This window comes from Mustela erminea, chromosome 9 (assembly GCF_009829155.1).
Source record: "Mustela erminea isolate mMusErm1 chromosome 9, mMusErm1.Pri, whole genome shotgun sequence".
Taxonomy (NCBI): domain Eukaryota; kingdom Metazoa; phylum Chordata; class Mammalia; order Carnivora; family Mustelidae; genus Mustela; species Mustela erminea.
Window position 1 is genome coordinate 71,571,212 of NC_045622.1, and position 11,653 is coordinate 71,582,864.

Consider the following 11,653-nt stretch of genomic DNA (forward strand, 5'->3'; position numbering starts at 1 on the left):
TACCCCAAAACTGCCCACTAGTTAGGGGTCCAGGAGTCCATACGATGATGCTATCAGGGCTCAGTATCCAGACTCTGGAACTCATGGCCTTCTTTCCCTGGGTTCATACTTGCCGAAACCAACATGGGGAAGCTGGCCTTGGAGGGCACAGCTGCAGAGCCTCCAACCAATCTCTGAGAGTGAACAAGGCTGGGTTCCTGTCCCTGGGGTCCCCTGGGCGGTACAGAGGACTACCCACCACAACTCTCTCAGGGACAGCCCCACTTCCCATGAACAGTGTAAGTCAGCGTTGGCACCCTGCCCTGCACGCTGTAACAACGACACTGGTAGTCAATATTTATTGAGCATTTACCCCGTGCCGGGCACTGTTCTAAGCACGTGATGTATATGAACTCACTTAATCTCCATGAAATGCCATGAAGCTGGTACTCTTAGTCTCCTCATTTTTCAGTTGGGGAAATGGAGCCATGGAGATGCTAAGTAACAAGCCCAAGGTCATCGCTTTTGTTTCCTCCCTGGGGATGGTGATGGAGGCCAATACCAGCTTATCCCCTCCCCAGTGTAGCTCCCAGAGGCCTCTGTGGTGGGTAGGGGCTCTAGTCTGGTAACAAGATCTGTAGGGACGAGTTCTCTCAGACATCAGGCTTCCCCACGCCTGGTGAGGAATCTCCCCGTAAGTGGTCTGACTGTGCCCTTCCATGGCTCCCTCCTACAGAAAGCAAAACTCACATTGCTCGCCTGGGACCAGAGGAATCCAGTGATATGGCCTCAAGCCACTTTCTCAGCATCACATAGCCTGCCCTTCCTGCTGAAGCCATTTTGGGACCCCCCTCCACTCCCAGAAGGCTCCCTCTAATCTCCTGCCTCAGTGATGCCCCCGCTTGCACTGCTCCTTCTATCCAGGATGCCTAGCCTCCTTGCCCTTGAGCATCCCTCAAGAAGCTGACATTAGGGAGGGGCAACCATGCTCAGAGCTAACTGCTGTCCCGGGGAGTGATACTGCAGATAGACTGAAGGCTGAGAGCACAAGGAGCAGGTAGACAACTAAGGAAAACTTCAGAGAGGAGGCTGGCCTTAGAAGGATGAACAAGAGTTCAACAGAGAAGGAGGGAGGACATGAAGAGAGCCATGTGGGGGCCCTAAGTAGTCTGGTAGGACTAGCATATAGATGTAGAGGTACTATGGATTCTTTATCAAATAACATGTTCCCCTTCTGCTTTGCTAAAAGAACCACAGGTTTTTTTTCTAACAGCAATGTGCCCAGCCCTAGAGAATGATGGTGATTGGCTCAAGCAGCCATGCAATGCCACACCCCTTTGCCAGTGATTGGTCTAAGGGTGCCCATATAATTCAATTCTGGCCAGTGAGATGCAAAGGAAAGTCTGCAGAGGATGATATCCAGCATAAAGAAGAGGCATGTGGGAGCATGTCTCTTTTGCCCTTGCCTTCCTCCCTAAGTGACACCTGGAACTAGGCAGCCATCTTGCAACCATGGGGAAAGATATGGCAGACACACACAAAGATGGAAAGAGGCTGGGTCCCTGCTGACGTCACTAAGTCACCAAACCAACTAGAGAGGGGACCTCTAAATTCTTGTTAGATGAGTCCATAAATGTTGATATTCTTTAAACCTTAATTGGTGGATATTCTCAGCAAAAGACTTCTACAGGAGGTACAAGGCAATCAGTCACTAATGGGGTCACTGAGAGCAGCCAATACCCTGTGTAGGGATCTTGAAAACTCCTGCCTTTGTACTCCTGGAAGTAAGATTTTGAAAAGCTCTATACTCCCTCGCACATTTTTAAGTGACATCTTAAATGTTATAAGTCTGAATAAATTTTTTTTTTTTTGCAATAGGAGGTAGAAGTGATAAACACTTGATATAATTCAATAAGATGAAGAATAACCAGAGTAGAAATAAATATTTCATGACATGACTTAACAAAATAGCCTTTGGCTGCTTTACTGAATAACATACACTAAATTAGGTTAGAAGTTAGGTAAAAGTCTTAGGTATGGGCTTTTTCTAGTGTATGGTGATCTAGGAAAACATTCTAGTTACATTGCTAAAAAAAAAAAAAAAGTGTTTCTTCTCTAACTTGCACTGCTTTGGTTGTTCTAAAATCAGATCATCACACAAAAATAATACCCAAAGGAAGAGAGGAAAACCTACAAATTTTAAGAGGCCTTAATTAACCGGTAAGTGAGGCTTACCCTAAACTAAACTAGAGTTTGAAGACCACTGCTTTAACAAGTTCCCACTGCCTCCTGCCCCTACACTTCCAGGTAGGTCTGCAAACCAAGGGCAGGGTGGACTGGGAGGGCCATAGGGCAGGAGCTATGGTTTCTTCTCCTGTCTGCTCCCTTCTTATGTCCCTTCCTTATGCTTGCCTGCCCAGGGGTGTGTCCCCACAGATGAAGACCAAAAAAGACCAGGTGACAAGTGTCCAGTTCAACCTGCCTGCTGGGGAGGAAATGCCAGTTTGCACTGAGCTGGGGGAGGTATGGGATACAGAGGCAGCCCCCCATAGGAGGGGCTGCTGACTGCAGATAGAAGGGAGTCCCTGACCTGATTCATTTCAGTCTCCTACATTCTGGAAAAGTACTCTCTGCCCAGGGCTCTGCCATTCCATGTCTGCACCCCGTCTGTGCTCTAATTTCATCCTCCATGGCCCTGTGTTGTGGGCAAGGCAGGGATGATGATGATCATTTCACAGGTAGAGAAGTAAGGCCCAGAAAAGCTGAGTCCAAGGTCCTAGAAGCCCAGCAGATGACCCAGGTCTACCTTCTCCACAGATGGGGGTGTTTTCCTCTCTGCCACCCTGCTAATTATAACCCAGTGAGAATTTCTGGTCTAAGAACTCATAAGCATCCTTCTCCTTTTGAGCATTTGTGCTGCTGTGGAAGAGGTGTCTAGATGGGTGGAGGGGTGGGAAGTGGACTTGTCACCTGCTAGTTAAGTGGCAGTGTGCATTCTGGTCTTGCTGTTCTGGGGGACTTTGATAAGCAGGAGGAGCCCCAAGGCAAGCCGTTGTCACAGAGATTACTGCTGGAGCCAGCGTGCAGGGACACTGAGGAGTGGGAGGTACCGTGTCTGGGCTGGGAGATCCTATCCCCCTGCTGTCCAGCTGGCAGGAGGGGAATCTGGGCATAGTCTGATTCCAGTTCCGAGTGCTGGAACCTCTGATATTTGAGCCAAATGCACGCCACCCTCCACTACCCTCTCACCCAGGCAGTCACTGAGCCTTCCTCTGTGAGAGGGCAGCTTCTTCTCCTCCTCCGCACCCCGACTGCTGACAAACCATTTCCGCTGCAGTTATCTCTCACCTAGACGACAGCAATCACCTCCTAAGTGTCCCTTCTACCTCCAGCCTCTCCCTGCCTCCAGTCTGCCCAGGATAACCACCCCCACCCCCACCCCACCGTGCTGTGCTGACCACGTGCCCCTTCTGTTCCAAACCGCTGACAAAATCCAACTCAGACACAGCCCAGCATTCGAAACCCTCCTAGAGATGCCCCAACCCTATCTCCAAGTGCCAGCCCCCATCACTCCCCTGCCTGTGTTTCATGCTCCAGCCCCCACGCATCACTCCCACCCCAACCGGCTTCCTCCCTGTGCCTTTATTCCTTCTCCCTCCTGCCTCCTTGGCCCTCCCTCTCTGGACTCCCCTGCTGCCAGAACCCTTGTCAGCCCTTCAGACTCAGCTCATGAGCCCCCTCGACCATGAACATGACCAGCCCTGCCTTCCTGCCTCCCCCCAGAATTCTTGCTTGTACCATGATTTCACTTGGGCTCTTACGGAGCCAGTGAATGTCTGTGGAGCTTTGCTGTGTGCTTTGGGCCGTGACGACAAAGATGAATTAAACCCAACTCTGAGGGCTTGCTCACTCAGGGAGAGACAATTTGGTAAACAGACATAAACTTTAAATACAGTATGATCTGTGTCGTGGCAGGGGTGTGAAGAGTGTGCTGTGAGGCCCGGAGGAAAGGTAGGTAAGGGGAAGCCTTGGGAATGAGGCGAGAGACAGTGGGGGATGCTGACTTTGAGGACCCCACATCCCGGGCTGAGGATCTGGGACCCTCAAAACAACTGGGAACCAAGGAAATGTCTTTGGCAAGAGTGATCTTTATTCTTCCCAAGAAGGGAGCTCTAGGAGTTGGGGCATTCTAATAGGCTGCAGGACTGCTTCACTGGGTCTTAGCATGAGATCCCTATTCCCTCTCCCCTGCTACACTGAGGCCAGGGCCTGGGTCTCACCTGTGTCCAGCACCTGGCACAGAGAAAGCCAGTGAGCTGGGGTCTCCCCTGGCCTTTCAGGAAGCACTCAGGGATAGATGCCCTCTCCTGAAACACTCACCCATCAGACAGGATGCCCTCCGCGATTTCACACACCAGGACGAAGAGCAGCATGAAGGTCAGGATCCAACGCAGGTTGTGCCCAGGGAAGTGGAGCCACGTGCTATGGTGGATGTGTACCTTGGAGCTCTGACTGCCCCATCCTGCAAGCAGAGGCGGGAAGAGGTGGGACGCCTGGCACGGCAGGAGGGGGGTGCCTGCACCCCAGGAGGGTGCTCAGGTACGGGGTCCTCAGCGGGGAGGGTATCCATTTGTACACCTGTTCATGAGAATGCCCGGGTGTGGTACACAGGACCTAAATGTCCCAGCACGAAGCCGGGATCCATGCAGGCCCACCTTCGCACGTACTCATTGTCTGTGCTGACCTCGCGTATGACAAATCGTCATGCCCCTGAACCATTTGTTTGAGAACAGAAGTGTAAATGCTGGTACAATTTTTGATACACATATAAGCATAAGTTACATTTGTTTCCTTCCAAGTTCTGACTTTGTCTTTGTCAATAACTACCAGCCTCTCTGCCTGTGCAGCACCCTTTCCTTTTTAATTTTGTGACAATCTTTCCTTTCTTCCCAAAAGTTGTATATGACGTTTAAAATGTGTTTTCTTTCTTTCATTCTTTCTTTTTTTTTTCTTAATTAGAGGGAATTAACAAGTTTTGCAGGGGCGGGGAACCCATAGGAGTTGACAGAACTCTAGCCAGCTTGGGAGATTCAAGGTCTGAAAGAGAGGTGAGACTGAAGAGGCTTGCAGGACGGTCCTGACAGTAGCGCCCAACTTTGCAGAGGGCTTCCAGGCAGGGATGCTGACCCAGGTAGGGTAGCAGAGGAAGGGGACCAAGTCCCTCGCTCCCACCTCTCCTTGCCCAGGGCCCCCCTCCGTGGGACCCCCCCCCCCCCAGGGGGCCTCAGAAGCTGCTCACCACTGTCCGGCTCAGCCCCGGGAAACACAGGGGTTTGCGGGGCCTCCATCCTGGCTTCTGAGGTCAGGCTGCTCTCCTCCTTGGGCCCAGCTGCGGCTGACAGCGAGGGTGCCTTGGGGGAAGGGTGTCCTGGCTCCCTACCCAGCACTACTGTGGGTACAGCCCGAGACCCTCCCCACCTTTCCAGCGCCTACAAAAACCTCTGCTTTTCCCGTTCTCCATTTCAGCTCTGGCTCTGTGGTAGCAAACTTGGGGGTTCCCTGGGTCCGGAGCGTCCGCTGTGTTTGGTGGGTTCAGGGGCCCTTCGGGGTTGAGGGGATGGGCGGGTGTGCGAGTGAGGGGACTCCGGGAGGGAGGCGAGCGGCGGTCGCCGGCTCGGAGGGGGGGCAGAGAGCAGTGCCGCGCGCGGCGCCTCCTCCTCCTCCTCCCTCCGCTCCTGTGCCCTCCCTTCCTCCGCCGCTCCCCGCGCGCTCACCGATGAAGAGGATGGGGAAAGTGATGAAGAGCAGGAAGACATGCGGCACCACGTTGAGAGCGTCCACGAAGCAACCGTTGTTGAGGACGCCCTTGTCCACCCGGTAGGCGGCCGAGTGGTTCTCGCTGCCGCAGAAGGCCAAGGGCATGGCGGCGCGGGCGCGGGCGCGGGCTCGGGCTCGGGCTCGGGCTCCGGCTGCGGCTGCGGCTGGCTCCACGCGCCTCCCGCGCCTCTGTCCCTCGCCGCTCGGCGCTGGGCCCGGCAGTCAGGCCCCCGCCCCCCCCCGCAGCCCCGCCCCGCCCTGCCGGCGCTCCGGCTGCGCGCCCCCCCCCCACCCCGCCCTCGCTCCGCTACCTGCCGGGCCCAGGGGTGGGGGTGGGGGTGGGGTGGAAGGTGGTGGGTGGAGGGCGGCAGCCAGGAGCCCGAGCGCCCCGGCCGCGCGGGCCCCGCCCCCCGCGTTCCAGTTGTGGCGGTCCGCGCGCCCAGATGCGCTTGAGGACGCTCTGAGTGCCCCGTTGCGCGCGTGTGCTGGAGGAAAGAGGGGAGGCAGACTGGGTGGGTGGGCACGCTCGAGTCTGCGTGGGAGGGGGTGGACAGAAGAGAGGAGGGGTGCGAATGGGCTTCTGAGTGGGGGCGTTCGGATTGGGAGTGCGAGCAGCTCACCGCCTCGGGCTGAGAGGTGGGCTCACTTGGACTTGGCAAGGGTGGACTTAGTTAGATCAGAGGGTCCAAGTAGTGGCAGGGGTGGGGCAAGCCCTCACCCCACATGGATAAGAAAAGCAGTGAAGATCATTGCCTTGGGGAACACTTGGCATATTTTTCAAAAGTGGTCCCACGTGCGGGGCGCTCATAGGTGCTTTACGGTGTATCCAGCGCTTTCTCAAAGGGGATCTCTCAACACTCCTGCTAAGTACAGGTTATAATTTCTCCCACATTTCTGATGAGGCAGTGAGGCTCAGGGAGGTTACCTGTACTGACCCAAGGTCTCACCGCCAACAAGTGGGGAAGCATAACTGAACCCAACTCCTCAGATCCCCTCTTCCACCCCCACCCGGCTCCCTCAAGTATGCATGTAATACATAAGAACGTTCCAACGACTGTCAGGTGAATGGGTAGAATGGGTCCCTGCCCAAGGCTGAAAAAGAGGCACTTATGGAATTAAATCCAGGAAAAACAATGGGAGGCAGCCAGGAGGGGTGGAAAAAGAGAATGTCACCCTCAGCTGTATTCTTAATCTGATACCAACAGGTTTGAGGAGCGGCAGGACCTGGTGGAATTATAAAGACAATGTAATGAATTCCTACACCTTCCGAGAGATTCTCACAGGTCCCTGGCCAAACCAAAACCAAAACCAAACCAAAACAAATAAAAAACAACAGTTTACATCCTATGAAGGAAGAAGGGATAAATCGAATTTTAGGTTGGATTTTAGAAGAATTCCCTGAGTTAGGGATATGGAGAATAAACACACATGTTCTCAGGAGGGGTAGGGGGACACCAAGGGAAGCTCTTTTCAGCCTTTTTCCTTAGGAGCTTCTAGTTCTGAGGCTGCTTTGAGGCTCCTAGCCTTTAGAGGACGCTCTCAGGCAAGGTCTCAGCTCTGCCTCAGGCTCTGGGAGAGGGGAGAGCAGAATTCAGCATCCTGGCAAGGGGCAGGTGGGGTTTGGTGAACAGCCTAGGGAGAGCAGAGCTCAGGGTCTGAGGGACTCTGTTAGTCTCTGACTCTGGAATGTCTCTGAAGTCACAAGATGCTTCCCCCAGTATCCATCAGATTAATGAAAACTTGGTGACAGCAAATTGTCCAGCACCGGCAGCAGGAGTTACTCAATCTGGGGGATACAGCCTCTGAAAAGGTGATTGCTGAATCCGTGTAGACAAGTCAGGAAAAGTTACGAGATAATGTCGGGTGAAAACCCAGGAAACAAAATTGTGTGTTTCCTGTGATTATAGCTGCATTAAATATGTATGTTTGAATGCAAGTCTTCAGGAGATCCTCAGAAATGGAAATGGCTGTTGCATTAGAAAAGAGTGTGGTATATACTAGCTACCATTGCCGTGTTATTATTACTATTATTACCATTATCTTTCTGTAAGAAAGAGAGGACCATGGTTCAGAGACAGGAGATAATGTGCCCATGGTCACCTAATAAGATTTTTTTTTTAAAGTTTTTTGTTGTCGTTCCACGTTTTTTCTTCAAACTTTCTGTGAGGCTGCCATTTTATTTTTGTAGCTGCAATTTCAGTTTTTCACACGTTCAGGAATGCTATTTTTCCTTTTAGTGGTGATGATACATGTATTTTTAAAGAACAAATTCCCGGTCCTGGCTCTACCACTTCGAGTCTGTGTGATGTGGGACAAGTTCTTATTCTGTGCATCAATTTCCTCCTTTCTAAATGAGGAAGATAATAATACACACCCCAGAGGAGTAAAATGAAATCACAGGTATAAATATGCTTTGTAAACCAGGAAGATAGCCCAGGCTTCTTCATCAAATGATGTATCCCACGTCTGGGACACCCTTAGTCACTGAAGGTTATCTAGTGGTCTCCTTTCCTTGACCTTAAGCTTGGCACAGCCCACACACTTTGCTCTTCAGGGCCATTTGACATAAACAAAAGGCCAAGTTCAACCCAAGGCTCCCTGTGTAAAGGACTTAAGGGATCATCAGCGAGGACTAACTAGGAGTGTTAATTCTGGAGACTGGAGGGGGCACCACATTTGCTATCTCCAGCACAAACCTGCTGTGTGACTGTGACCAAATTCCAACCTACCTATACCTAGCTTTATAGAGAGGATATTCATCACACTGCCCACCATGTGGGTGCTAGAGTTATTTTGGAAAGTGTGGAGTCAGGTGCACAAGCAGGCATGGAAAGTCTTCCGCTATAGCATGTATTACAATCTTGGCAACAATTCAAATATTCATCGGTAGGAGGGCTGGTTAAAAGAAACCAAACAAAAAACATGGTAATATCCATACTGTGAAATACTGAGATAGTACAGAGAATAAACTAGGGTTATATATCTTGACATGGAAAGATGTTCAAGGCATGGACGTGGAGGAGTCTCCGTAGCATGAAACCATTTATTTTTACAGCAGGAAGCACGGAGCTACACATGTCTGTGGGGAGGCGCTGGCCTCACGCTTTCCCATTTCCAACAAGCCTGCACGCTTCTGATGCAAGGGATCAGAAGAACCGCAGGCACCAGAGACCCTGCTCCGAGCAAAAGTATTCCCTTTTGAGAATGCTCCGCCTTCCTCCCGGCAAAATGGAAAACCTGGGATGGCTTTCAGAGACCTGGATTCTTCCACCCACGTGTCTACTGGATGGGTGTGGCCATAGGCAGGGCTCCTCCCTTCCTTTGTGCAGGGGAAGGGTTGGAGCAAATCTTGAGGAAAACTCCCTTCCAGCCATGAGGTTGTTCAGGCATTAGAGCCCTGTCTTTTTTTTTTTTTTTTTCAAACTATTTGTTTGTTTGTTTGTTTGAGAGAGAGAGCGCTCAGGGGGAGGGGCAGAAGGAAAGGGTGACAAGCAGATTCCAGGCTTAGAATGGAGCCTGTGGTGGGGCTTGATCGCAGGACCTTGAAATCAGGACAGGACAGGAAATTAAAAGTCGGGGCTTAATTGACTGAGACACCCAGGTGCTCCAGTGTCCTGTCTTTATCTGGCCAATCAGGTGTGTCCCTGACCATGGCAGAGGGGGACATTAGGATGATAATGGTGACATAATAGAGTGGGGTGGTATTTCCATAAATTAACCCTTTCAATAGCCCCAATCAACAGTGAGCTCATTAAAAACAAAACCAAAAATTATGATAACATCCACACTATGCAACAAGTATGCAGAATAAAGTAGGCATATCTGTACAGACTGGAAGAGATGTCTTCTCCACCAACACCTACCCTGCCCCCTTCAGACAGGTGACTGTGAAACGGTGGCCAAGTGGAAAGCAGACAATTGCTGTGTCAAAGTCAGTGTCCACAGGGGAGCATAGAAGACTGCAAAATTGCTAAAAGAGAGAATTGAGGTGTAGACAAACTGCCATGCCTGGAACCTAGGAGGGAAAAGTCACGTCCCCTTTTATCTCCATACTGCGCTATTGTCAGGAGGAGAGAAGGGGAGGGAGTTCTCGAGAATAAACCTGTGCGCAGCCTCCCTGCCTGCCTGCTGTGCATGTGTGTATATTGGGCAAGGCAGGGAGCGGGGAAGCTTTCCAGCAAGGGGACGGCTATGTGTAGGTTGTGCCAGAAAATCCATACCAGGCTTATTTTGAAGAAAGTTTCCCTTGCCACAGGACAGGGCCATCAGACTGACAGAGACTGGGGACCTCAGCCATTCTTGCATGGGTGTTTGCTGCAGACACAGGATGGAGCCTCCCCAAGTCTCTTGGCACCACATAACTGAGGAAGTGTGGAGGAAACTTCTAGAAAGCCCCATGTTCATATTTACTGCCTGCCTGGTGGAGTGGGGGCTTGAAATAGAAATTTAATCAAGTTCTTGTTCTTGCCCACTCGTCCAGGATCACACCATAGCAACTTAGCCCAGAAGGGTGACTCCATGGGTGGCCTCCTGATTGCTCTATATCCTTGAGGCCACATGTGGTCAGACTCATTCTCTCATAGCATCCCTCAAAAGGCCCAGCTCCCTACTGCATGGATTAGAAATGGAGGCTTTACCGGACTTTCCATGGGGAGGTGGAAAGACATGATTCTCATACCTCACAGAGGGAACTCAGTAAAATTCCATCGTTTCTTTACCCCCAAAGGTCTTGTCCCTTGTGTATATCTTATGTCTCCTCTTCCTTTCTTTCACACAGTCTTTCCGAAAAAACACGTTCTTAATTTTTTTCCAGAATGATTCTGCATTTGCCTTCTGCTTGCATACCCACTTGGGGTTTCTCAAGCATGCCTCATTTCCCTTCCCAAACCTGCGTTTTTCTGGGCAGATGGAGTTGGGGGGCAGGGGAGGACAAGAGAATAAGATGGTCTCCCTTTCGTTTCACCAACATTTGCTGAGTGTGTATAGTGTGTGCCACACACTTTACCTATTTTATGTCACAGACTAACTGCCTAGTAGTTACCATTAGCCGAGAAAACCGGGGCTCAGGGGATCTTTTCCCAGGATCACACAGCTGGGAATTGGTAGAGAAAGGATCCAAATCCAGTTGTTCTTGGCTTCAAAGACTGAGCTGTTAACCAGTTCTCAAAGGGATGCTGGGGCTACCAAAGATTCTTCTGTCCCTGAGACTTTGTCTCCTGAGGAGGGAGTGCAGACCCCAAAAGAACAACCTTTGGGGAACCCTCCCTGTCCATCCACGCATTTTGCCTTTTCTCCGTGTTGGAGACCAAAGGAACTGCCCAGTCATAGCATCAGTCACGGGCACTGAATGGGAGGACTTGAGTGCGGGGGGGGCCTGCGGACTGGGGCCTCTTTGTGTGGGAGAAGCGGGCACACAAATGACCCTGCGGTGATTTGCTTTGGAGACAACTTCCATTAGTGACAACGGGAATGACTGCATGTGAGCGGCCCAGTGATCTCATGAGGTTCACTGGCCTGCCCCTATCCCCACCTGAGGCCACACTGAGGCAGAACCTCCATCTGGGCTCAGCCAAAAAGGATGCCTCTTTCTGGCATAGCCTGGCCCCCGACAGGTGCCTCTGGCAGGCACCACAAGCCTCCGCTGCTGCCTGGGCCTGGAGGCCTTGCCAGAGCCGGGACTGAGGCCAGGTGAGGCAGTTTCTGTAGGACAAACTGTCGCAGCTTCCTCCCCTCCCCCCAGAGGGATCTCAGCTCCTGTTCCCTGAGCAGAGGCTCCTGGACCCAGCTCTATGCTGGAGAAGTTCAGGTCCCAGCTTTACCCCTGACCAGCCTTTCCTCCTTGACCCTCAATTGAGGA

General features: G+C 51.7%; 1 protein-coding gene across 7 annotated transcripts in view; it reads right to left on the reverse strand.

Annotated features, from left to right (window-relative positions):
• Positions 1 to 6,022, reverse strand: part of ABCC8 (ATP binding cassette subfamily C member 8) — a 73,589-nt gene extending 67,567 nt beyond the window's left edge. For 6 of the 7 annotated variants that reach the window (XM_032358183.1, XM_032358190.1, XM_032358189.1 and 3 more), the window contains exons 1-2: positions 5,754 to 5,901; positions 4,360 to 4,501 (exon numbers count right to left, since the gene is read on the reverse strand). In XM_032358183.1, the coding sequence (XP_032214074.1) occupies positions 4,360 to 4,501; positions 5,754 to 5,901 (290 nt within the window). Of the gene's footprint in view, positions 1 to 4,359; positions 4,502 to 5,753 lie in introns of all 7 variants that reach the window. The other variant, XM_032358185.1, reaches the window with a different exon arrangement.
• Positions 6,023 to 11,653: the final 5,631 nt, after the last annotated feature.